The 27,230-nt window shown below is 42.5% G+C and overlaps 1 protein-coding gene across 2 annotated transcripts in view; it reads right to left on the bottom strand.

The window, feature by feature from the left end:
- Positions 1–26,201, bottom strand: part of LOC149401523 (K(+) efflux antiporter 2, chloroplastic-like) — a 28,524-nt gene extending 2,323 nt beyond the window's left edge. The window contains exons 1-17 of one of the 2 annotated variants that reach the window (XM_089611832.1): positions 26,005–26,201; positions 24,016–25,712; positions 23,559–23,730; positions 23,388–23,478; positions 23,119–23,255; positions 22,953–23,012; positions 22,736–22,855; positions 22,253–22,321; positions 22,071–22,136; positions 21,710–21,799; positions 21,256–21,360; positions 20,763–20,891; positions 20,251–20,460; positions 15,365–15,514; positions 15,152–15,205; positions 14,984–15,042; positions 8,349–8,404 (exon numbers count right to left, since the gene is read on the bottom strand). In XM_089611832.1, coding sequence (XP_089467958.1) covers positions 8,389–8,404; positions 14,984–15,042; positions 15,152–15,205; positions 15,365–15,514; positions 20,251–20,460; positions 20,763–20,891; positions 21,256–21,360; positions 21,710–21,799; positions 22,071–22,136; positions 22,253–22,321; positions 22,736–22,855; positions 22,953–23,012; positions 23,119–23,255; positions 23,388–23,478; positions 23,559–23,730; positions 24,016–25,637 — 3,150 coding nt within the window. In that variant the 5' untranslated portion in view covers positions 25,638–25,712; positions 26,005–26,201 and the 3' untranslated portion in view covers positions 8,349–8,388. The remainder of the gene's footprint in view (positions 1–8,348; positions 8,405–14,983; positions 15,043–15,151; positions 15,206–15,364; positions 15,515–20,250; positions 20,461–20,762; positions 20,892–21,255; positions 21,361–21,709; positions 21,800–22,070; positions 22,137–22,252; positions 22,322–22,735; positions 22,856–22,952; positions 23,013–23,118; positions 23,256–23,387; positions 23,479–23,558; positions 23,731–24,015; positions 25,713–26,004) is intronic. The other variant, XM_089611831.1, reaches the window with a different exon arrangement.
- Between the last annotated feature and the right edge of the window lie 1,029 nt (positions 26,202–27,230).

Below are 27,230 nucleotides of genomic sequence, written 5' to 3'. Positions count from 1 at the left end.
ACTCCTCGCAGATTTTCGAATTGAAGACGAAGCTATGGCAGACCAAGCAAGGAAGCAGAGATGTGACAATCTACCATAACGAGATGGTGTCCTTGTGGCCAGAACTGGACCAGTGCTACGAAGACACATGGGAGAGTGCCGCTGACTACGCGCGGCAACAAAAACGCGAAGAAAACGATCGTGTTTACATGTTTCTTAATGGTGTTAACAAAAATCTCGAAGAAGCAAAGGGGAGGATCCTAGACACTCGAAAACCACGATGAAGACTCCTCTAGTTATCTCGATGAAGACCAAGAAGGATCCCACAAGATTGCTCAAGACACTGATTTTTCTTGAGTCCCAAACAACAAGAATGCCTCCTGCTGAACCAAATGCTGGGAGATAAATCCATTCTTTGAATCTGGAACTCCAAACGCTACCCACAAAACTTCTGTCCACTTTCGATCAACGAACCTCCTGGAATACCACAATATCTGGTCTCACGTTGTGAACCAAAGTTTTAATACCCCTCCTCTTCTCGAAGCTCCCCGAGCCCCTAACGTTCCAAGAGAGAATCATCATCGATGACTTGACTTAAGCCCGGACTCCTTAGCTTTACCAAAGGACATCTCAAATTCTAGGTTTAGGAGTTCCCGGTCTCGGCCCTTGATCCTGTTTGTTAACCAAACGCCTCAATCTCTGCTCGGGGGAGTTAAAACCTTCAGGTTTACCAGATGGGCCTTTCGATGTGATTGGGCCTACAAAAGAGCAACAACCCTACTCCTTGTTCTCTGCGGCACGTAAAGAAAGCGTGCAATTATCGCCAAACGACGATTCTGGAAAAATACACACGTTTCTCCAGAAAATGATTATTAATAGCCGAAATTCCTTTGTTTCTCGCGTCGATTTTTGGGACATGAAGGCTGACATTATTTGCGTTGAGTTTTTCTTTCTCCGAGAGAAAAATGATTAGCGTCATTTCCTGAGGGTACTGGAAGCATCTCCTTCACAATCACTGGATCGACTCTAGGCGCGCATACAAGGAGTTTCCTACGTAGAATTCCGGTTCGACGAGACCAGAGACGCTTCCTCTACACTTGATTTTGGCGTATTGGAGGCATGAGAAATCGAGTGTATCTCGCAATCTCAATTAAGCCTCCTAGCCTGGCTCCGATCTCATTCAAGCTGTCGTGGTTCCAACGGTCTTGAGAAACACCTTTTGATCACTTCGCAGTTCTTCGGGTGACCATGGACTAAGGCTAGCGACTTCTCTCTTCTTTTTTATGATCAACGGAGTCGAAAGGAGGGCGGCTTTCTCTTTTTCGTCAGCGCTCCAAACCACAGCTTTGTTTCTTGCAATCGGAGACCATGAAAGGTTTTTTCCCCAACCTCTTCTGGATCTCTTGGAAAATATCTTTCCAATGATCCACACCTTCGTGTCTACAAACAAGCACGGCTACACTCCAATCTCGGACGTGGATGTAAGCACTCTTCGCTTCTTTTCTGGAGCTCCATGCATCCCTGGACGTTGCGTTGCGATGTTCAAGGACTTCTTTTCCTCTCGGAGCATAAGACGAAGAGAGTACTGAAGAGACTTTGTCAGCTGTGAACTCTTTAAAACTCCGTCCGTTCACCACCGAGAGCGGGGAAGGTCTCCCGTGAGCCATCTTCTCTACTTCGACGTTCGGAACGCGCTGAACAATCTTCACGTCTTCGAGAATCTTGAAGAGCGAGCGAGCGAAAAGCTGCCAACCCTTCAGATTCCTACCTTCAGGAACGATAATGATCTTCCTATCACCGTTGGCTACCTTCAAAATTCTGATGCACCTTCCCCTCTGATTCTCTAACACGTCAATGATGAGAGAAACGTTGTTGACAAAAAAGCTTCTGCGGAAAAAAAACGGCTGAAAGGCTTTTGATATCTCTACCGTCATGTCTCGAAGCCATGCAGCTGCTTTTCTCTGGACAATAATACTGAAGAGTTTCCCTTTGCAATCCTCCTGAATTCTCACTATATTACCATCCTTCCCTATTGAACATCTAAATTCCTTGTTTTCAAGTTTAAACTTGTCGACAAAGAGATTGACACTACTTCCGGCCATGTTTTCGTGAGAAAAGGATGGTCAGAGGAGAGACGAGAGGACAGTGAGAGGAGAGAGGAGAATTTTTTCTGACAAAGAAGGTTCAATGATATTTTTTTTTTGAAACGGTAACTTCATTATATATATATGGATGGGCGAAAGCCACTTTACACAAAAGAAGGGTCGTTTATAGCTAGCTCCCCGGATCCAACGCCAATCGAGCACGCGAACCCGGGCTGAGCCAAACCATAAAACGAAACCACTACCAAAAGCTAGCCTTATAGGCCTTTACATAGAGGAAAGGTAAAACTTAGATACAAAAGTTAATCTAGACTGTGTCTTAAAGAGACAACAACCAAAAGAGACCCTGTAGGTCTTTGTACACTAAAACTCTAAGGGGACAAAAGCTCCCACCTCTGGTAACCGGGATGAGTCACTAAATAAAAGGAAGGAACTTCTTTCTTTTCGGCTATCATATGGCGCTTGCCCAATCTCTTTGTAAATCTGCCAGAGAGTAGCCTTTGAAATTTTTTTCCGAGTAGTGAAGCCACATAGCAATGAGTCTGTTAGATGTATCTTGAAGACCTTCTGCGTTCCAACCTTCGTCTTCAAAGATGCATTTGTTTCGTAGAAGCCAAATCGCCCAAAAACCCGCAAGCACTCCTGCTTTAACTGCTGCCACCCATCGAGCCGTTTTCCTAGACGCTGTGTGAACCTGAAAAAAGTCAGCCAACAAAATAACAGAAGAAGCGTGGATACCGACTTTAACGAAGAACCAACTCGCCGCTGCGGGACAGTCAACAAATAAATGTTGAACGTCCTCAGCAGCGCGTTTGCACACCATACTGCAGTTGAGAGACAAAACCCGCAGTTGGTTTTGCCTGTGGATGCGATCAGCCGTGTTGACTCGATTGATAGCAATCCTCCACCCAAAAATCTTCACTTTTTTCGGAGCTGCCGACATCCAAATGGCGCTGAAAAACGTCGCTGAGGGGGCAGTAGCCACCGGAGAGATGGCTGCGGCCATGCTCTTCACCGAGAATTCCTCCGAATCGTCCAACCACGCCCTTCGATCCTCCAAACCTGCCCACAAGGGCACTTCTTCGAGCATGTCCAATAATGTAGCCAATTCCAACGCCTCACGGTCTGTTAAGTTCCTTGGGAAATTGAAGTTCCAATCTACGACATCAAACAAAAGCGAGGAAGGGGAAGCCAAAGTCGCGATAGGGAATCCTTTCGATGGACAGAGTCGGTATAGTCCGGGAGGCCTCTCTTTCATACTCGTTCCTTCTAACCATGAATCCTCCCAAAACCAGATTCTTGATCTATTGCCCACTATCCACTTGCAATGCTTGAGAAAATCCTCTTGGACCGCCATGATTGATTTCCACGGGCTGTGAAGTGTGCGTCCTGTAGCGTGCCCAGGGTCCCACCCGTTGTCGTGGTAGCCGTAAATGGCGACCATCACCTTGTGCCAAAGAGCCCTAGGCTCAAGTGGAAAGCGCCATAGCCATTTTGCGAGTAGCGCCATGTTTTTCTCCCTCAAGCCTCCTAGACCCAAACCGCCCTTTTCCTTACGCCTACAACACACTTCCCAAGCGACTCCAGGGCTGCCTTTCCGACCTTCAAAGCCTTCCCAGAAAAAGTTTCTCATAATATTCTCTAAGTCGTCTGCCACCCCTATAGGCATTTTGAACACCGACATAAAATATATTGGAAGAGCGGATAGCACCGACTGGATCAAGGTCATCTTGTCTCCTTTCGAGAGGAACCCTCGTTTCCACCCGGCTAACCGAGAATGGCAGCCAAGCGCGAAACATCGGCCGGGTCACTGTTGATCCCGATAAGGCTGCTTTTCTCAATATTTATTATAAGCCCGGACTCGTCGCAGAATCTGGAAATGATGTCGATCATGTTCGTCCAATTCCGGTCATCAAACTCCCCGAAGATGAACGTGTCGTCTGCGAATTGAAGATGGGAGATTGAAAGGGTGCCCAAAGAAAGAGCGTCGAAATGTCCTTCCGCTACTCCGTGCGTGATGCGTCTTGACAAAGCATCCGCAACCAAGATGAAGAGGAAAGGCGACAAAGGATCGCCTTGTCGAACCCCTCTCGATCTTGAGAAGCGTCTCCGGTCTTTACCATTAACAATTACCGAGAAAGATACCGAGGAAAGGCAGCCTTTGACCCACTTCCTCCATCTACCATCGAAGCCTTTGCGTTCCAAATCGAAGCCCAGAAAGTTCCAATCCACCATATCGTACGCTTTTTCAAAGTCAATTTTGAGGACCGATCCAACTTTCTTGGTCCGACTTGTCTCCTCGACCAATTCGTTGGCTATAAGTATGAGATCCGTGATCTGCCGACCTTTGACAAAAGCTCCTTGGAATTCTGAAATGGTTTTTTCAAGAACGTTTTTAATCCTCTCTGCCAAGACTTTAGCCAAAATTTTGTAGAGGCCCGTCACCAGACTTATTGGCCTAAAGTCCTTAGCTCTGCATGCGTTTAGCTTTTTTGGAATTAAACAGATGAAAGTTTCATGGACACTTTTATTGATTACTCCTGTTTCCCAAAATTCTTCGAAGAATTGAAGAATGTCATGTTTGATCATCTCCCAAAAATCTTGGAAAAATGCCAGAGAAAAGCCGTCCAGCCCGGGCGACTTGTTTCTTCCGCATGCGAAAACCGCCGCCCGAATTTCATCTTCCGAGAGAGGTGATAAGAGACTTCCAGCGCTCCTCTCGTCTATGGCTTCCCATTCTATGTTGTTCCACTCGCATCTTGTTGTAGGGCCTGCCCTGTAGAGAGTTTCAAAAAAGTGATTTATTTCCTCCACGATTTCAGCCTCGACTATCGTGATGGACCCATCGAGCCTTTCCAATTTCCACAGTGCGTTTTTAGCTTTCCTAGCGCTTAGTAGATTGTGGAACATACTCGTGTTTTCGTCGCCGAATTTGGCCCAACTGATTTTCGATTTGAACCTGGCTGCTCTTTCTTCGTTTGCTAAAACGCCATCTAGTTGACCCTTGAGGAAAGCTCTCTCGTGTCGTAACTCTTCCGTCCATTCATCACCCCCTTCGACTTTGTCCAAACGTGTAATCTCCTACTCGATATTGAGTTTTTGACCGTATCTCCTTTCTCTCTCCCCTGCCGACCAAGTCTTGATTTTGTTTTAAAGTTTGTAAAGTTTTCCCATGATTCGGTGTCCAGACCACTCTGCCGACACCGCTTCTGACCATGTAGAATTGACCAAATCTTTGAATTCAGGATTATCCAACCAGTCATTATCAAGCCTAAAAGGACCCGGACCCCAGGTTGCCATATATGTGGTTATGATCAACGGGAAGTGATCTGAAACCCCTCTTAGTTGAACCTCTTGTTGGTAATAGGGAAAGATTCTCCGCCAGCCTGGTGAGAGCAAAAACCGATCCAAACGTGAACAAGTCGGATTCTCTCGGAAATTAGACCAAGTGTACTTGCCGTTTGAAAGGGGGGGATCAATCAAGGATAGCTCTGCGATTATTTCGTTGAAACATCTCATACTCCGCCTTGCCCGAGTGGCTTTATTCTTTTCCGATGCGAATCTAACAACATTGAAGTCTCCTCCCACGCACCAGTTCTCGCCACAAACTTCCCCGAGACCAGTCAACTCATCCCAAGTCATTCCTTTCTCTCGACCGACATGGCCTGTATACCCCTGAAAACCACCATGAGGAATCACCATGCACAACCTTTATCGTCACCGAAAAATCCCCCAAAAGCGACTCCTCCACCGACACTCTCCTAGAGTCCCATGTAATCACTATGCCCCCTGAAGCACCGTTGGACGGGAGGGAAACCCATTCCTTAAACCTAGAACTCCAGATACTCCCTATGAACCTCCTGTCTATGTTTATTCTCTTTGATTCTTGCAAGACCAGAATATCCGGATTAACTTTGCACACAAGGGATTTAATTCCCTTGCGTTTGTCGGGGTGACCTGTACCCCTAACGTTCCAAGATAGTATCTTCATAAAGACGGAACTTCCCTCCTTTTGAGCTTTGAATTCCCGAAGCTCATATTAAAATCCAAGTTTTTTAATTCTCTTCTGGCCCCCTTGGAGCGTTTTGGGTTTCCTTTTCGTTTACCCGAGAATCTGGTTGCCTTCTCTACGCTCTTCCTAGAGCACACTTTCCCTGAAGTTAGAGGAGCGGACAGAGGGGAAGAGATAGGCGCCTTAGGTTTTTTCCTGTCTTCCGATGTGAAAGAGCAGCCATCGGAGCTACTCGCCTCCCCGGATCCAAGCAGAGCAGCCACTCCTTCCAAATCGTCTGCCGAATCTACTCCATGATCGTCTGTGGAGCAAAAGATTTCCTCGGAAGAACCCTCTTCCGGGGAGGAATCCCCGATCATGTTTACCATTGCCCCGTCCTGATCGGACCCGACTTTATCATCCTCGTCCATGCCTCCGGGAGGAGGTTTGAAGGCCGACTCTACCTCTTGGTCGCCTAACCACCACCTTCGAGAATAGCTTTTGCCGTAAACTCCCTTCTTACGTTCACCCACTTCAGAGTCGCTCACGTAGCTCGCCTTGTTCGTGCCCTCGTAGACAAAATCATTCCATTTTTCGATAATACCCACTCGGAAGTTTTTGCGCAATTTTGGTCGACGAGACATGGAGAAACGATCGCAGCTCTTGGTCGTGTTATGTGGCACTACGTCCGCCGATTTTTCTAATACGACCTCGAGGTCCGATTGTGCTTCAGTGAAAACAGCCTTTTTGGTAGTTGAGGACACTTTTCGGGGCCCGATCCCAGCAACGCAGTTGTTGCGGTGTATTTCAGCGATTTGATCGGCCAATCTAGCGTACAAGGCAGCATTCTCTTGGGCCACATCGCCTCCGATTTCCCGATTTCGTGATTATCCTCGTGTAGCTGCTCAATCAGCGTGACTACTCCGACTTTGGATACACCGGCCCTATTTACGCGGATAGGAGTTTCGGGAACATCGGAGACAAGGGAAAGGTCATCATCCGTGCACCGGCAGTTAGATGACTCAGGGAAGTCCATCTCGATATATCCTTGGTTTCTGGCCATATTCCGGTCCTCCCTTCTGCAGTTCCGGCAAGGATTTGTTCTTGAAAATCCTTCGCATACCTCTTTACCTTTATTGGCTAATTCCAACTGCCGGTTAGATGCCGACGGAGAGACCCTTGTCGCCTCGGTTGTATTAACTTTAGGGGTCCAAAAAAAGGGACCTTTAGGTGATTCCTCCAGGTTAAAGATCCCTATTTGAATCTGAGAGGCACCGTAAGGCAGCTCCAACCATGGCGAAAGAAGGCCTCCTGTCAGCCCCCCGATCTTGATCTTCGCGTACCTTAGGTCGGTCAGTTCTAAAGTCTCTTTGGCAATCTGACATATCCCTCCGAATTTTGCGCCGATCGTCTTCAGGGCGTGGATATTCCACAAGTCGAAAGGCAAGCCTTCGATGCCTATCCATCCATTTCCTAAACTTACACGGTTGTCCTCCCACTGATCTGCCGCCTCCCATTCCTTCAAAATTGCGACGTTCTTCTTGTTTTTGAAGAGAACTCATTCTTTTATAATTTTCTCTCTTTCTTCTTTGTCCCTACACCATATAATACCCTTGTTTCCCGAAAAAGGTGACAAAAGCATCGATTCCAATGAGCCTTCTGATGGCGTGTTGGATTTCCTCCCACTTGGTCTTACCGTCGAGTCTCCTTGCCACCACCGCCAGATTTGTCTTTTTCACGAAGCCCGGAGAATATTGAGATACAGGAAGAGTGTGCTTCTCTTCCGTGGGTAACTTCCGATCTAACTTTTAGCCCTGAACCACTTCAGCGTAATTAGCTCCTCGAATCCCATTACCCGGCGTGCCTCTGTGATTTTGGTTTGCTGACCAACGTCCTAAAACCACATCCACCGTCCTCATGAACTTTTTTAAACCTTGTCTTCTTACTCCTTCTGGAATAAGAATCATTTTTCCTTGGGAAAATAACACATTTATACCCTGTGTTTTAGTGACATGTCGAGTTTAACCTTCGATTTTCAAAAATGTCGAGTTCATACCCTCTGTTTTAACTAAAATCACGAAATTATACCCTCTGTTTAACTAAAATAACGAAATTATACCCTGAAATGAATAACAGCGTCACAAATCTCCCTTTCATTGATATTAACTTTTATATAAGAAAAACCAAATCAAATCTAAATCAGTGCTCTAACTTCCAAATTCTCAATTTTGAAATAAAAATAGCCTTAAATTGAAATTAAATAATAAAACTCGTACCTCCTAAGAAATGACTTCATTCCGCGTTCGAATTGTAACTTTAAATCCTGGATTCTCTGTTCGAATATGCGATTTTGATAACTATCAACTATCGATGTTTACCCATTTGCCTCTTTCTGTGTTCTTCACGATTAAGAGATTGTTGTTTATTTTTTAGTTTTTAAATAAATTACATATATGGCGCGAATAAATAAAGATAATTGGTGTTTATATATAAATATTATAGTCAACGTCAATGAAAAATAAATAAAAAGAATATTTGTGACACTATTGTCTATTTCAGGGTATAATTTCGTCATCTTAGTTAAACAGCGGGTATAATTTCGTCATTTTAGTTAAACAGAGGGTATGAACTCGACATTTTTGAAAACCGAGGGTTAAACTCGACATTTCACTAAAACACATGGTATAAATGTGTTATTTTCCCTTTTTCCTTCCCCTTGAGCCACTTTCAGAATCCTCAGACAAGATCCTCTTTTGTTTGTCATGATATCTACTAAAATTGAGAAACCACTACGAACAAATCTTCTCCAAAATCTTGAGGCAGAGACGTGATCCAGACTTTCTTCGACAGTTTTTACCAACCAAACCGCAGCCTCCCTGCTCAAAAAAATGTTGAAAGAAGAGTTCCTACTAACCTCCTCCAGTCGAACGATTCCGCCATCTCGCCCGAGAGACGCCGTGAAACATTTGTCCTCTATTGAACAGCTGTCCACGAAGACGTTGTCCCTCAGCGTCACCATACTTATAGAGCGCAAAGAAACACAAAGTACATTCTATCTTTATAACTCTTGGTCCGAAATGAGCCAAACCAGACCACTTTCATGCAGATAACTCCAAGCAAGGCTGGGCGACACCCTGGAAATCAGCAGAATCTTGGCTTTTCTTCTTCCCTTTGCAATCTTCTTTGTGACATCAGACTCGAAATTATAGAAACCAACAACAGGAGCACCTGCTAAGTTCCACCTAACACCAAGAATCTGTGGAATACCCTCAACTCTGGGAGTAACCGGTAGTTGTACCTAAGAGCGCGAACCAGTATCCACGTGCGAGGAAAAGGCCGAGAAGAAGAAGACGAAGCAGTGGGCGTCGGAAAAATCGAAAAAAACCGTCCGGAGAGTGGCGCGTAACCCTCACGCGCGGCGGAGGAAGGCGCGCGTGGGCCGCGTGAGCCGCGCGTGGGACGTGCGTGGCGGCGCGTGCGTTGTCGTCTGGGTCTGAAACCGCCACAGACCTGGTCGCAATAGTAAGCCCGGTAACTCTAAGGGGGAGGTGAGACTTGAAATTCGATTTCTCCGACCATTTTCGGTGTTAGAAGGTGAGAAAAGGTTTAGGGGTTAGGTCCAGGAGAGAGAAACAGAGAGAAAAAAGAGAGCCGTTAGCGCAATGTTAGAAGGTTCAATGATATTGTTAATAGAGTGTTCCATTTCAAGCTTTAATCATGTTGTACCAGTCTCTACTAACGTGAGCAAAAGAAAACCACTGAACCTTCTTAACATGTAGAATATAACCAAAGATCTACAACAAAGGAATAATACTACACTTCCCTAGCTCTTTCATAAAGAGTTGCTTTCAGTCAGAATTGGTAACAAGGAGCAATGACGATTCTTGTAAAAGGATCGAATATATATATATATATATATATATATATATATATATATATATATATATATATATATATATATATATATATTAGTCGGTAGAGAATCATGTTATTCTGTAGATAATTAGCTGCGTCTAATTTAGGAATTAGTTTTAATTATATTATTAGATTTTATTCTGTTTTAACTGTAGCAGATTTTATTGCTTTATTTTAGGAAGTAGTTAACCTAATTGTATTCTATATATTGCCGATTAATGAAAGCTGGAAAATTATCTTCCGCTCAATACTTTTCTCATATGGTATCAGAGCTAAAACACAATAAAACACATATATAGGTTCAGCCAATTCTCATGGCTGGTCCGAGTATTACCAGTACCGGTTCAACCGGGACTTCCACTCGGTCTGGTGGACTGAGTTCTCCTGCTGCTCATTCTGATCAAAATCTGAACCACAACCTCTCCATAACCTCTCACAAGCTGAACGGAGGGAATTTTATGGAGTGGTCTCAATCGGTCAAACTTTATGTCCAAGGTAAAGGAAAGTTTGGCTATCTCTCAGGTTCTACAGTGCAGCCGAAAAAAACTGACGAGGCGTATGCAACGTGGGAATCAGAAAATTCCATGATCATGTCATGGCTGGTGAATTCTATGGAAACGAGTCTAGGAAGGACATACCTATTCCTATCAACCGCAAGCGCGATCTGGGATGCGGTAAAAGAAACCTACTCGGATCTTGGCAACGCCGACCAGCTGTTCGAGATAAAGACCCGTCTGAGAAAGGAAAAACAAGGTGAGAAGACTGTCACTCAATATTACACTGATCTAAGGACTCTTTGGCAGGAATTAGATCTGTATTGCAACTATGAGTGGAGCTGCGCCACAGACAGGGCATTCTATCAAAAAATGGTGGAGAAAGATAGGGTCTTTGATTTCTTAGCCGAGCTAAACAAAGAACTCGATGAAGTCAGAGGAAGAATCCTCGGACGAGAGCCACTGCCCAACTCTCGAGAGGCCTTTGCAGAAGTGCGAAGAGAAGAAAGTCGTCGCCAGGTCATGCTCGGACCGAGAAGCAATGAGTCAGCAATTAGCCCGGATGAGACTACGGCCATGACGACTCGCTTCCAAAAGGTGACCGTCCCATCTGCGACCACTGCCACAAACCTGGCCATGTGAAGGCCAAGTGCTGGAAACTCCATGGAAAGCCTGAAGACTTCCAGCCATCACATCGATCTGCTCGTGACAAAGCTGCCTCCCATGCCTCTCACAGCTCCAACGAGTCAGCAGCTCCAACCATGTCATCCGAACAGCCCCTTTTCACCAAAGAAAACTTAGAACAAATGTTTAACTTATGGAATTCTCATCAGACATCCTCCACAATCCCATCCTCGTCTTTAGCACAAAAAAGTACCTTTATATCAGCCATGAATGTCAAAATAAGAGATACCAACCCTTGGATCATAGATTCTGGGGCAACAGACCATATGGTAGGATCATCTTATGTGTTTAGCTCCTATTTCCCTTGTTCAGGTTCCCAAAAGGTAAAAATTGCTAACGGCTCTTTCTTGCCAATTGCTGGAAAGGGTTCTGTCATTGTCTCACCACTCCTTACCCTAAATAATGTGTTACATGTTCCCAATCTCGCATGTAGCATTTTATCTGTGAGCAAACTTGTTTTTGGTTCCTTCTACCAATTTACCTTTAATTCTTTTGGGTGCTTTCTTCAGGACCGGCGCTCGGGGAAGATGATTGGCAATGTTAAGGAAAGTGGGGGACTCTTCTACATAGATTCCAATTTGAGTAAACAAATTCAGCAACCTCAGTCTTCTAGTTTATTATCATTATCTGATGAAATATTTTTATGGCATTTTCGGTTAGGACATCCTAGTTTTGGATATTTAAAACATTTATTTCCTATTTTGTTTAAGAATAAAGATTTGGATTCTTTGCAATGTGAAATTTGTCAACTAGCTAAACACAAAAGATCTGTATTTCCTGCGTTAAAATACATGCCATCTAAACCTTTTTCTCTAATACATAGTGACATGTGGGGACCTTCAAGGGTTAAAAATCTCTCAGGAACTAGGTGGTTTATCACTTTCATTGATGACCACACTAGAAATACTTGGATTTATTTATTAAAAGAGAAATCAAATGCTGCTAGTACGTTGAAAATTTTTTACAAAATGATCAAGAATCAATTTCAAACCGATATTAAAATTCTTAGAACTGATAATGGAAGAGAATATTTCAACAAAATTATGGGAGATTTTTTAAATGAAAAAGGCATAATCCACCAAAGTTCGTGTGTTGATACACCGCAACAAAATGGTATTGCCGAAAGAAAAAATAAACATCTACTAGAAGTTACCCGAGCTTTGATGTTCTATGAATGTTCTTAAAAGATTTTGGGGTGAGGCAATACTTACTGCTTCCTATCTAATTAATAGAATGCCAAGCAAAGTATTGAACTATAACACACCAATAAATACTCTTCAAAAATATTTTCCTGAAAACCGATGCTTTACACATGTACCTCTTAAAGTTTTTGGTTGTGTTGCCTTTATTCATGTTCATGATAAAAATAGGGGAAAATTAGATCCTAGAGCTATTAAGTGCATTTTTCTAGGATATTCACCAACTCAAAAAGGTTTTAAGTGTTTTGATCCAAGCTCGGGCAAACTTTTCACAAGTAGTGATGTCACATTGTTTTAATCAAAACCTTTTTTTGAAAAAACTTCTCTTCAGGGGGAGATTACACATATTGAAGATCGTTTTTGGGAAGTAAATGATGTTTTATCAAAGCATGTAACAACTGAAAACATAGAACCTGATCAAGTTAATGCTACACCAAATATTTCACCAGATAATGACTCTCAAACTAGTCCCGCTGAGGACTCGACCTCTGAATTCCGGGTTCACTCAAGGGGGAATCACGAGTCTCCAATACTTGAAACAATGCCCTCATCGGATCCAAGCTCCAGTCAAGGTAATATGTCTTCCATATTTTCTGATGAATCCTTAGAAGAGCCAGCCCATAGTGAACAGGGTGACACCGTTGAACCATCACAAAATCAATTTGAGGACCCGATAGCCATTAGGAAAGGTGTTCGAGAGTGCACTAAACATCCTCTTTATCCTTTGTCGAACTATGTTTCCTACCTAAACCTATCTCCCGCCTTTAGAGCCTTTATCACCCGCATAACCACTGATGAGATTCCGAGTTCTATACAGGAAGCACTAAGTATTCCAAGGTGGAAAGAGGCTGTCTTGGAAGAGATGCGAGCACTCAAGAAGAACGACACGTGGGAGGTGACACGCCTACCTGAGGGAAAGCATGTTGTCAGCTGTAAGTGGATATTCACGGTCAAATATCGAGCAGATGGTCAGGTAGAGCGATACAAAGCCAGACTTGTGGCTCGAGGTTTTACACAAACCTACGGTCTGGATTATGAAGAAACATTCGCTCCGGTGGCAAAGCTCAACACGGTACGAGTCTTGTTGTCCCTAGCTGTGAACCAAGATTGGCCGTTGTTACAGCTTGATGTTAAAAACGCATTTCTGAATGGAGACTTTGAGGAAGAGGTGTTCATGCAATTTCCACCTGGATTTGACAAACATCCCAGCGGAGATGTGTGTAGACTAAAGAAGGCGTTATATGGTCTCAAGCAATCACCTCGGGCATGGTTCGGAAGATTCTCAAAGGCCATGAAGGAGAAGAGCTATCGGCAAGCTCACTCGGATCACACAATGTTCTACAAACATAATGAGGAAGGTAAAATCGCCATCCTAATTGTGTATGTAGATGATATAGTGATGACAGGCAGCGACGAGAGTGAGCTGACTGAGCTAAAAGAATTTCTGGCAAAACAATTTGAGATTAAGGACTTGGGAAACCTCAAGTACTTCTTGGGAATGGAGGTAGCTCGATCGGACCGTGGAATTGCTATTTCTCAACGAAAGTATGTGTTGGATCTGTTAAAAGAAACCGGTCTACTTGGTTGCAAGCCGTGTTCTACTCCGATTGATCCAAATCACAAGCTCCGAAAAGAAGATGTTCCAGCGAATAAAGGGAGATATCAAAGACTTGTTGGAAAACTGATTTACCTAGCTCACACTCGGCCTGACATTGCCTATGCTGTGAGCTTGGTCAGTCAATTTATGCACAATCCTTCAGAAAAACATCTCGAGGCAGTTTATAGAATCCTGCACTACCTCAAAGGAAGTCCGGGAAAGGGTCTACTCTTCACTAAAAATCAAAGCAGACAAGTTGAGGTCTTCACTGACGCTGATTGGGGAGGAAACTCAGACGACCGAAGATCTACCTCAGCCTATTGCACGTTCATTTAGGGAAATCTCGTGACATGGAGGACAAAGAAGCAGCATGTGGTCTTTAGAAGCAGTGCAGAATCAGAATTTAGAGCTATGGCTCAAGGATGATGCGAGGTGATATGGTTGAGAGGCATCCTGGAAGAATTGAAGATTGAGTTCGAAGCCCCTATGCAACTGTTTTGCGACAACAAATCAGCAATCAGCATTGCACACAATCCAGTCCTGCATGACCGAACTAAGCACGTGGAGATTGATCGTCATTTCATCAAGGAGAAGTTAGAGAGAGGAAAAATCTGCATACCATTTGTTCCAACAACGGAACAACTCGCAGATGTTCTTACCAAAGGACTTTATCGCCAAAAGTTTGAAGAACTCATTAGCAAGTTGGGCATGATAGATATCTTTGCACCAACTTGAGGGGGAGTGTTAGTCGGTAGAGAATCATGTTATTCTGTAGATAATTAGCTGCGTCTAATTTAATTCCAGGAATTAGTTTTAATTATATTATTAGATTTTATTCTGTTTTAACTGTAGCAGATTTTATTGCTTTATTTTAGGAAGTAGTTAACCTAATTGTTTTCTATATATTGCCGATTAATGAAAGCTGGAAAATTATCTTCCGCTCAATACTTTTCTCATAATATATCTATATATATATATATATATATATATATATATATATTGAGGTTAGTTCTCAGCATTACCTCCTCACATCAAGAGCTACAAATGGAATCAGTCTCTCTGACAGAAGCTGAGCTATAATCTGGAACACCCACACAAAAATGTACAGGCATGTTAATCTGAAACCATTGGCAGTTATGCAAGTTGCGAATGTTTTTTTTTCACTGAAAGCAAATCTATAAAATCATAACCTGGCCAACTCGTCCGAATCCACAAATAATAATATGACCTTGCAAATCATCTGTCTGCAAATTTAATGAAGCCATAACAGATAGTCAGAAATAGTTCTTCAATACCTATAAGCTAATATAGTACAAGTCAATATACATCAGAATATTGGCGATTCCCACCAATGTATCACTTGAAAAGTTTAATGGCTACAAGCAGAAGTTGTACATTTTTACCTCACTCTCGGCCGGTAATAAACTCCGAACATCATGAAGTGCAAAACGGGATGCGATTAACTGGCCTCCAGCAGCCAGGTATGGTGTGAGGGCCATTGATATACCCACCACAAGAAACAACAAAGATGAGAGTTGAGGAGACATTATACCCTGAAACAAAAACATGTTTGCAGACTTTGTTAGAGACTAGTCTAGGATGAGAAATATTAAAGTAAAATATGGTTGAGTCGAATGTAATTTTTTTATTCATCCACGTGGGCTTTCAAAATAATACAGAACATCTGCCAAGAATAAACCTAGGATTTGTTGATGTTATTCTAAATATAGAATCGGTAATAACTACGTAGATAATGATCTAGTAAAACTTAATTATACTAAATATAATACACAGCTAATATGTATATATATACACACACACACACACACACACAATGATAACCGTGGTACCCCAGTCGCCCCAATTATCGCGTCCAGGGGGAATCTAACCGTGGATTTACAAAGTCCCAAGAATTGCCCTTAACACTAGATCAACCTCTTGGGATTGCTATATATATAATTAAATATAGAAGAACTTGTTGCAAGCGGTCACTCCACCGACTCCTTTTAAGATTCTAGCCAAAGTTTCATTTTATTAAAAATATAACACACCAGCCCCCAGTAAATTAAAGAGTTAATTTACTAAAATAAAACTTATGACTACTCTTTAAAAGGATGAGCTATTGGGGCCTAATTGCTCCTTACATATATATATATATATATATATATATATATATCGATTCTCAGAAGTCGTAATATATTGTCAATACTTCATTTACAGAATAGCAGTTTCTATCTGAGAGACGAGCGAAGGGGTTATACTTCAATTGTGACGAGGCCTTTTCTGTAGGGCATCGCTGCAAGCGGCTTTTCCACATCATCTTATGCGAAGAAGACGAGATCGACGACCTGGAAGAGATACCCGAGATATCGTTGAACGCCATTAAAGGCGAGCACACGGCAAGCACATTCCAAGTCTAGGCGGAAGTGGCAGGAAGTATTATATGAGTGCTACTCGACACCGGTAGTACCATGAACGGAATGGGCCGCATCATGTGGGACTTCATCGCCCGCGAAGTGTTCTCTTTGAACGGAGAAGCTGTAGTATGGAAAGTGGATTTTCCAAAAACCATCGGTCCAGATGGCTGCTCTACAGGGACAAGGCGACCTAGAATCGTCTATGCACACGCTTCTTGAAGAATTTCCGGACATCTTTGCGACACCCACGGGTCTCCCACCGACCCGACCGTGTGACCATCGTATTCGTTTGTTGACAGGATCAGAACCAGTCGTCGTGCGCCCTTACTGCTATCCAACCTTGCAAAAGGATGAAATCGAGCAACAATGCACCGAGATGCTCCGCAACGGGATCATTCGCGTTAGTCGCTCTCCGTTTTCTTCGCCCGTCCTTTTAGTGAAGAAGACGGATGGCTCTTGGCACTTCTGCGTGGACTATTGCGAACTCAACTCAAAGACCACCAAAGACAAGTTTCCAATTCCGGTGGTCGACGAGCTTCTCGATGAGTTACATGGCGCTACCATCTTCACCAAGCTTGACTTGACATCAAGCTATCATCAAGTACGAATGGACTCCACCGACATCAAGAAAACGGCCTTCCGTACTCATCATGGGCACTATGAACTTCTCGCCATGCCCTTTGGGTTGTCAAATGCGCCATCTACCTTTCAGAGCGTCATGAACGAGGTCTTCCGCGAGCATCTCTGACGGTACGTGCTAGTATTCTTCGATGACATACTGATATACAGTCGTTCATGGGACGACCATCTATACCATGTGCGCGAGGTCTTGGCTCTCCTTCGCCTAAACCGATTATACCTCAAGCGTTCCAAATGTTCTTTCGGAGGCCACGAGGTGGCCTACTTGTGGCATGTCATCCACCGCGAAGGAGTCTTCGTTGACCAACGTAAGATCTCGGCTATTACAGATTGGCCGACGCCGCGTACCACCCGTGCCCTACGCGGATTTCTCGGACTCTCGTGGTACTATCGTAAGTTTATCCGTGACTACGGAGTCATCTCAACTCCACTGATGAGCCTCTTGCGCCGAAATAGCTTTGATTGGGACACAAAAGCCGACGAAGCTTTCACTACTTTGAAGACTGCTCTCTCCGAGTCCCACGTCCTTGCACTCTCATACTTCACAGTTGATTTTCTCGTGGAGTGCGATGCTTCTGGCAGCGGCATCAGGGCTGTTCTATAGCAACAAGGCCAACCCGGCATCAGGGTTGTTCTATAGCAACAAGGCCAACCCGTCACCTTCTTCAGCCGTAACCTCGCCGACCGTCACCACAAGCTGGCAGCATATGAGCGCCAGCTGATCGGCCTTGCCAAACTGTTTGTCATTGGCAGCCCTACCTATGGGGGCGCCGCTTCCTTATCCAAACGGACCACTTCAGTTTGAAGTTCCTTTTGGAGCAGCGGTTGACGACTTCACCGCAGCAACATTGGATCAGCAAGCTGCACGGGTTTGATTTTGGCGTAGAATATCGCGCGAGCGTCCTAAACCGAGCTGCGGACGCCTTGTCCCGGCGCGAGGAAGAGGCTGACAGAGAATGCTCACTATCCACATTGTCGCGAGCTCGCCCGGAACTTTTTGAGGAGCTTTGTCGCGAAATCGAAACGGATCCCACTTTAGCTACACTGCGCGATCGCATTTCTCGCGGCGAAGAAGATAGCGATTGGGCGGTACGCGACGGTCTCATCATGTTCAGCAACCTCACGTACCTTCTGCCTACATCTTCCCTCGTACATCGCATTGCCTCCGACTTTCATGACTCGGCTCATGAGCGAATACAAAAGACGGTAGAGCGTATTCGACGAGATTTTTACTGGAAAGGTTGGAAGAAGACAGTTCGAGAGTTCATACGCAATTGCCAGGTTTGTCAGCGTAGCAAGTGGGAGACTCTGCCACCAGCGGGGCTTCTTCAGGCACTTCCGGTCCCGTCCTCAATTTGGTCCGACATGTCGATGGACTTCGTGGAGGCTTTACCTAAGGTGTCGGGCAAAACAGTCATCCTCATCGTGGTAGACCGCTTCTCAAAGCATGGTCATTTCATTCCTCTTGACCACCCTTACACTGCTTCTTTGGTGGCTAAGGTGTTCTTTTCGGAGGTGTTCCGACTCCATGGGCTGCCTAGATCTATCGTCTTTGGACCGCGACAAGGTCTTCCAGAGCCAATATTGGCGTGAGCTTTTTCGTCACTCAGGCACGGACTTAGCCTTTTCGTAAGCGTATCACCCTCAATCCGACGGTCAAACAAAGGTGGTTAACCGCACATTAGAGATGTATTGCGGTGCTTGACGGGAGACGCCGTGCCGCTGGCTGCAACTCCTACCGTGGGTTGAATACTGGTACAACACCTCGTACCATACTGCCTTGAAAGCCACCATTTCAATTGGTGTACGGCCGAGAACCGCCGCGATTACTCGATTATGTATCTGGACGGTCGAGTGTTGCGGCAGTTGAAGATGCATTGGAGGAACGCACGTCATTCCTCAACGAAGCACGAAACAGGCTGTTACAAGCCCAATGCATGAAGTCGATCTATGATGGGCATCACCAACTCAACTTCCAAGTGGGCGATTGGGTTTGGCTGAAGCTACATCCCTATCGTTAGTTGACTTTCGCTCGGAAAGCATTGACCAAGCTCTCGCCAAAGTTCTATGGGCCATTCCAGGTGCTAGTGCGAATAGGCGAGGTGTCGTATCGTCTTCAGTTGCCAGAGGAGAGCCGAATACACGACGTATTTCATGTTTCTCTACTGAAGCCACACCAAGGAACTCCTCTGGAGCAGATCACCGAGCTTCCCCCGATCCATGACGAGCGAACGTTGCTCACTCCGCACTCCATCATCAGATCTCGGTGGAATCGCGGGCGACGCGAGCTTCTAATCCAGTGGAACGCCGAAAACGCCACGTGGGAGGACTTCAACACCATCAAAGAAGCTTATCCGGAGTTCGAGCTTGAGGACAAGCTCGCAGAGGAGGAGGGGAGTAATGTTACAGTTGCTTTCCTCGGTAAAACTTACCATCGAAAGCATCCGAACATGCAAGCCTTAGGGGAGTAGCAAAGTCTTTCTATTTACGGTTTAAGAGAGTTTTATTTACAGCTTTATTTAATTTCGGTTTTATTTCTTTATATAATTAAGTCCATTAGGGTAAGTTAGTCTTTTTGTTTCAAAGGCTCAGGCCCGGTTATTTAAACCTAGATGTAATCTCAGACCTACCTATAAATAGGTCTTTTTATTTTCAATATCATTCAGCACAAATCTAATTTAGGGTTAGTCTCTAAATTGGAGAGGCTGATCGTCTATCAAGCACGGCTACACACACGAATTCGGCTCACACAAGCCGAATCACGAGATCACGATCCCGGGGTTTGTAACACTATTGGACTACTGGCTTAATTGCTCCTTGTATAGATCTTGATTCTTAGTCTAATATATTGTCAATACTTTATTTACAGTATAGCAGTTTCTATCTAGGGAAGAAAAAAAATAAAACTATCATCACAAACATACTCTATTAAATGTATTATTAATGCAACAGTTTGGATTCTCGAAAACAGAAATTTCTTCACAAGACATTTTATTTCAACACTATTTTTTGCTTAATTTCTCTTTTTAAATAACACTACGTTAACTAAAAAAAAACATAAAATTTGTAAGACTCTTAGAAAACACAGAAGTAGAGCCGGACTCCCTATTAATATTCAAATTAGCTTGCAAGTTAAAATGCTTAATTTACTACACGGTTTTCATGAACATACAAAATCCTCAATGGTTAACAGCTATTTCTCGAGGGGACGTAACTAATAAAGCAGTACAAACCTGATTAACGGCTTCACCAAAAGCGACAAATGCAAATTCTCCACCTGGGGCAAGGAGAAGTCCAGTTCTTATTGCTGCTATGATCGAAACACCAAAGAGCTTGCCAAGTAAAGCAACTATTACAGTCTTTCCAGCAATTAAGAGCCCCAATGCTCCAACAATGACGGGGAAGTTTGAAAGAAGCAGCTTGGGATCAATGGACATTCCAACCTGCAAGTTGACAAAAGAGAATTTCCAACAATTCACATACTTTTCAGCTTTAAATAATTTCAGGAATACTTTAAAATGTTCCAACTCAATTAAGAGTAATCTGCAATTCTTAGAGAGCAGTATTATATATTTTCTGGTACATAAACCATGCATCGACTCACCAATTAAGAGTAATATGCAGAAATTTGAGTAATATTAACATGTCATCTCAACTTTTGGTCAGGGACTCGGGGATCACATGCAACTTTAAGAATACCATATTTATGATCCAGATTTACAGGTTGACATCATGAATTACCCACCGTCATGAAGAAGAGGCCGAGCAGAAGACCACGATATGGAGCAATATCTGATTCAACTTGCAAGGAAAATTCAGTTTCTGCAAGAAGTAAGCCAGCCAAAAATGCTCCCAATGCCATGGAAAGTCCAGCCTATTATCAAAGAGAAAGCGAGAGATTTAATAAACAAAAAATTAGCCAAATAAGCCACTAAAAGTCTAAGAATTGCTAGAAAGCCAACCTTTTGTAATTTTTTTGTAAATAGCCACCTCAACTTATTTACGGCACTCAAAAAGACAAAAATACCCAAAAACATTCCTGCCTATATTGGGTTTTTTTATCTTTTTGAGTGCCGTAAAAAAAATTGAAGTGGCTATTTACAGAAAATTAACAAAAGGTTGGCTATAATACAGAACGTTATAAGTCAAATGGCTATATAGCTAAAAGACCCTTTAATAAATGCAAGGAATTATAAGAAAGAACGAAAAGAAAGAAAAGGATCACCAAGTAACAGTACCCTGGCAGTGAGGAGACTAGTTCCCAGTATAACAAGCAATGTATTCGCAGAGAATATCTCTGCATTCTGATTTTCTGCAATTTTCTTATAGATTGGTCGAAGCAGCTGCAAAAAACCCTCATAAAAGAAAGTTAGGTGCATGAGACAAATGATGGCATTTAATCAAGCATTTAGATGAAAATCTGTCAATGTTCTGATGTCAATTCCTTTATAAGCAGCTGATTTCAAATTGGAGAAGCAAACCAAATGACAACGGACAACATTCCTCTTTGAACAATTCTAGTAATCAGAGCCAAAGTGCCAAATAAATCTTCAATAAACTAGATTTGGATCAACACAATTGGTTGCAATATTAGTTCGTTCCACTGACTGCAAATTGAAAATGGCACTCCTGTTTTTGGGAGAAAGAATCTATTAGTTTTTTTTTTTTTTTTTTGGACCTGTGGGGACTTACCAGGCGTCCACCAGCAATTATGGCAGTGATGGCAACTACAGCTTTTACACCAGCAAGTCCAAGAGCTTCAGCGATGGCTTGAAAACCAATCTGAGAGAACGGAGATAAAGCTTAGAATAAGTAAGCATGACTTCTTGAACTGACATAGATTGACTCAAGCCTTTGTTATATCTAGATTCATACAAAGTACAGACTAACGGTAAACTTTAAAAAATAAATATAAAAAATAAAATAAAAATAAAAAAATTGTAGGCATCATTATGCAACATACTGGGCTTTCCATCGAAGGCCTGGATCCCGATATCTTAAGAAATGTGGCATAGCATGAGCTAAAAAGTGTATACATGAGACTCAGACTCACCCCTCCTTTAGATGAATTCGGTGAAATAAGAGGTATAAGTATAAGAAGAACCACAACCGCCAAATCCTGTTACAAAGAGAAGGGAATCAATCAATTTTGGCCTCACGCTTTGAAGCATAAATATAACAACAAAAAGAGAGAAGAAGACGTCAACCAAGAAGCTCAATAAAGTGTGGAATTACCTGGAAAAGTAAGACAGAAAATGTAGCACGACCATGACGAGATGTGCTTTCACCCCTTTCTTGCAGAACCTGCGGAACAAATCCTCAGGAGTATATTAATTTTCCTCTAAAAAGGATGTTCTTTTCTTTTTCTTTTTTATATTGTTAACTCTATCAATTGAATCTCAAGTCAGGTACCCTAAACAAGCAGCTAATTGCAATAAATAAATCCAAGAATTACTAAATAGAATAAGTTGTAACAGGTAGTGGTTCATGCACACTACAAATTATGAAACGTGGTCTAAGAAAATTGACAATATGTAAGATGATAATATACACTTGCCATGACAACCTCAACTGATCAATTTTGGCAATTAAACTAATCGCAAAATGAAGTTTACGGATTGAGAATCATTAACTGGAGCATCATATACTTTCTATACAGAAGTTGATTTATTTCAGAATATCAAATAATTATGCTATAAAATAGCTTATAAGCAGCACCTGCAGGACAACTGCAGTTGATGATAAAGCCAAGCCATTTCCAATGACAATAGCAGCAGGACCCGCCTGTCCACAAATATAGTGAGCTATACAGCCAATTGTTGCCGCTGTCGCCAAAACCTGCATTGCCAAGATTTCAAAATCATAACTTGATAAAATAAAATAATGTGATTCCAACAAGAATGAAGAGATAATGAAGAGAGAGTTTGACGGTCACCTGAGCAGAGCCTAATCCAAAAACATATTTCTTCATAGAGCTCAACCTTTCAACAGAGAGCTAGCAAATGAAAACAATGTATCAGTGCTCATCTTATACGACTTGTTTAAAAGTGCGTACATTCTTAGCTAAGCAGAATTAAAATATAAAATGAAAAGTAGTTCACCTCGAGGCCGATATTGAACAACAGAAAAACAACTCCGAATTCAGCAATTGCTTTTGTCCCATGTACATGGCGGATTATGGAGAGGCCATAAGGTCCAATCAAGATTCCAGCAGCTAAATACCCAAGAACAGGACTTCCTACAAGTTGCAGCAGAATATATAAAAGGTTTATTTATTTATTATAAATATTCAATGTCAATGAGGGGAAAAATTGGGGGACACATAAACAAAATGATGATTTATCAATTAATAATATAAAAGAATCCTTACCGCCGGGAATTTTCTGAAATAGCGGCACAAATATTACACTTGCTAGCAATAACCATAGCATGTCGAAAAGGGATGCTTCTTCCTCATTCACCTGAATAATTGAGGAGGAAATATGAGTAAGCCATAGGCACGCAAGACTAAATATTACATACTCAGAAATACAAAGCATACCTCCTGATGTGGGATCATCTCCATCAGCTTTTTAATCTGCTTAGGTATTCTCTGTAAGTGTCGCAATACAGGCCGTGCACTAGATGAGACTTCTTCAATGCTAGTAGTGATCACTTCCGACTGTTGGAGCAGCTGGGTGCCCCTTTCTGCTCGGTTCGCGTAAAAAGTGAGCCTGCAATGTGGTGAATTTCAGCGCCTTAAATAGAGTAATTACAGAAAATAATGGTTGAAAAAACCTAAATTGTTCTATTGTTGTTTCCTCTCCATGCGCGTATACTTGCACTACCTAGTTAGAACTTCTATTTTTGCATAGAATAATAAGTTAATAACTGGCACAGCGTACCATAACATGCATGAAGAACAGACCGAACTCAATCAGAATACACATTATAGCGCTTGCTGACCACACTAAATCAGAAAATTATTGGTTAGAAATGGTAAGAATGATGACACATACCCTGCTCCAAATAATACGAGACCGAAGACGAGCTTGGGCCCTTGGCTCCTCAACATTTCCATGGTACCATGAAAGACTGATCCAGGTGTGAACTCAACTCCGTCATCTGTTGAAGAAAAGAATGATGCGGAAAAGAAACGAGACGATTTCTTGATCAATGATTTTGGTAAGGGTGAGTTACTATCCCTTGTAAGATCCTTCTGAGTTTCCTGCATTTTAGGCTGAGAACTGGTTTTTGATTTCTCAGCTTCTGTTTCAGCCTCTTGTAGAGAGTCTAGTCCCGAATTCCCAGTCTCTCTATCACTCAAATACTCAGACTTATCCAAGTCAACGGAGCTATCACTAACTATTTCAGATAGGGCGTCGGGTAATGGCTTAAATACTGATGAATCGCCATCGATCATAACATCTCTGTCCCATTCAACAGCCCCATCTTCAGGAATTCCTAGAACCACTCTTTCATCCTCACTGACATCATCACTAAACACTTGCCCTTGACTTGACTCTGCATTGACGGCCTCAGATTTGGAGATAGACTTCTCAGTTTTTTGCAATGCAATTTCAGCATCATTCACATGCTGAGTAGCTTCCAGTTCAAATGCAACAGCTTGTTCCGCCAATTGCATTATGTTAGCCACTTCTTCATCGGCTTTCGAGGCATTCAGCAGCAAGTTCTCTGCAACCTCGTTCAACCTATCCACTTCTTTTTGCAACTCTTCTTTCTTACCTTGAACTCGCTTCAGGTCAGCCTCATCTTTCTCCAAATTAACTTGGCATTCTCTGATCTCTTCTTGAGCAAGCAACAGAGCTTTCTCATCCTCTTCGACGTCAGTCTCAGGGCCACTAGCTTCTGAATTGTCTGGAGATTCAGTCCCACTGTTTGCAGCCTCTAAAGATTCTTCAACCACTTGAAGCCTCGCCTCAGCTAAGGAAAGAGCCATCGTTGCTTTCTGGACAGCTTCTTTTGCAAGAGACTCTTCATTCACGATTTCCTGAACCGCATTAAGAGCTGAAATCACATCATTCCTCGCACTCGTAGCCTCATCTTGCAGGGCTATGGCAGCTTCCGATATCCTCTGAGCCTTCTCCTCAAACATCGTACTGTTGAGCCTTGCAACTTCTAAGTCTCTAATGGCTTTCTGCAAAGACTCCCTCAATTCATCCAACGTTGGTTCTTCCGTTTTGTCACTGTGTTCCTCCCCTGAACCATTTGTCTGAGCACTTCGATCAGGCACTAATTCTTCATTATTTTCTAATAATTCCGCGTTTTTCCCGGTCCCATTTACATACTGTAAAGAATCATTATTCTGACACTGCGACCAAACCTCTCTTTGCCCTATCGAAGAAGGGTCATGGAAACCAGAAAAAGTTCTGCAACCGAAACTCCATAGTTGACCATCAGACTTCTCTCTAGTTACGAACCCCAGATTTTCACAACCAGCGATAGTAAAACTTTTCTTAGCACTTGATCTCAAACTAGTCCTAGAGTTACCCCGAGAACTCTGAATAAAATATCTATTTCTCAACGAGAGGCGTGAATCAAAACGATCAAATATATTATAACTCGTTCCTTCTCCACCGCACAGCACATTCGGTTGCCTAAAACTACAGGAAATATCCATTTTTAGTTACTAAGCAACCCAATCTGTAACAAAACTCGCCGAGCTCTCTCTTCTCAGTGGCGTTTATTCAAACACCTGGAATACACACCAAAAAAAAAAAAAAAATCTCAGTGTTCTCTATAAAACAGCATCGACGCGCAGTCATAGACACAACCCTAAATTCATTGACTGAATCGGTTACCCAGCATACTATAGAAATGCCAATTGATATATTAGAACCGCGGACACACATATATACCAACGCACAAATTCAATACAACATAGAAAACATTATACATATCGACAAATAGAAATAAACTAAAGCGATTGCCTGTAATTTCAATATACAAAAATTAGTATCGAAATATATCAAAATCGACGAACTAACCGAAGAAACGAAGCTTGTACTGAGAGACTATCTGAGAAATCGAAGAAATAGTTCGACAAACTAGGTTGACAATGACGGAAGTGATTTCCGACTTGAAGTAAGCTATTCGCGTTTTATAGCTAGGCCTAAAAGCGTTGTTTGGGTCCCGAGACAGTGAGAGAAACGTGACTTTCAGTTTTTTTCGTCTCTCTCTCTCTCTGACTGGGTAGGTAGTCACTACTCATCAGGTAGTAGAAAAACTGAGAGGAGAAAAAAAAAACAAAAAATTGAAATTATTTTAAAAAGGTTATAATAAAATACACAATTTCTATTTTTTTTTTTTTTTTGAATAAATACACAATTTCTATTAGATAACATAAAAGTCAGGAAATTTATTTTTTTCAGAATGATAGTGTGAGGATTTTACTTGTACAGTTATTGTGTACTAGAAAAACTCATTACATCTCTACATGTATTGGACCTAAAATTTGTGACTTATTAGTAATTAGACTTTTGACCTATATTTAGATCAAAATTTAGATGTATAATTATAAAATGAGAATCCATTGCATTTTTTTTTTGTCTTGTTTGGATTGAAGAAAATAAGATGAAATATTTTTTTGATGGAAAATATGATGGAAATTGTATAACTAAAATATGGACTTCATTTTCCTTCACAAATTTGATGGAAAATGTAAATCCAACTTATTTCACACATGTGGAGTTTTCAATTCGTTTTAACTCACACGTGCCATCTTCTTTTTCGGACCTAATTTGATCTCTCTCTCTCTCTCTCATCACTCTCATGATCTCTCTCTCTCTCATCTCTCTCTCATCACTCTCTCCATTCGATCTCTCTCTATCTCTCTCACTCTCTCTCTCTCTTTCTTGATCTCGACCTCGAACATCTCTCTCGCACCACTCTCTCATCTCTTTTGCACTCAGTCTCTTTTCACTCTCGTATTCGTGACTGAAACCCTAACCTTCGAATGGGAGATTCGAATCCTAGAAGACTCGCCGATCAAATCCACAACTCAGACCAGGTATGTCGATTACTTCACCGTTGAATATTTGAGTTCAATGTTATGAATTTGAATATTTGCAACGAACCTGCACTGGAACACCGTCAACTCTGATTCGGATTCGAGGGATTCGAATTTGAATGTCTCTGCTTTCGTCGCGAGACAAAGCCTGTGTTTCTTGAGCTAATTTGGCGAAGTGGGTTTGTAAACAAGCTGGTTGGTTTA

Source organism: Urtica dioica, chromosome 4 (assembly GCF_054948205.1).
Source record: "Urtica dioica subsp. dioica isolate 48M chromosome 4, U.dioica_male_clone48M_v1_H2, whole genome shotgun sequence".
Taxonomy (NCBI): domain Eukaryota; kingdom Viridiplantae; phylum Streptophyta; class Magnoliopsida; order Rosales; family Urticaceae; genus Urtica; species Urtica dioica.
Note: the sequence above shows the minus strand (reverse complement) of the source record. Positions and strands in the feature narration are given on the sequence as shown.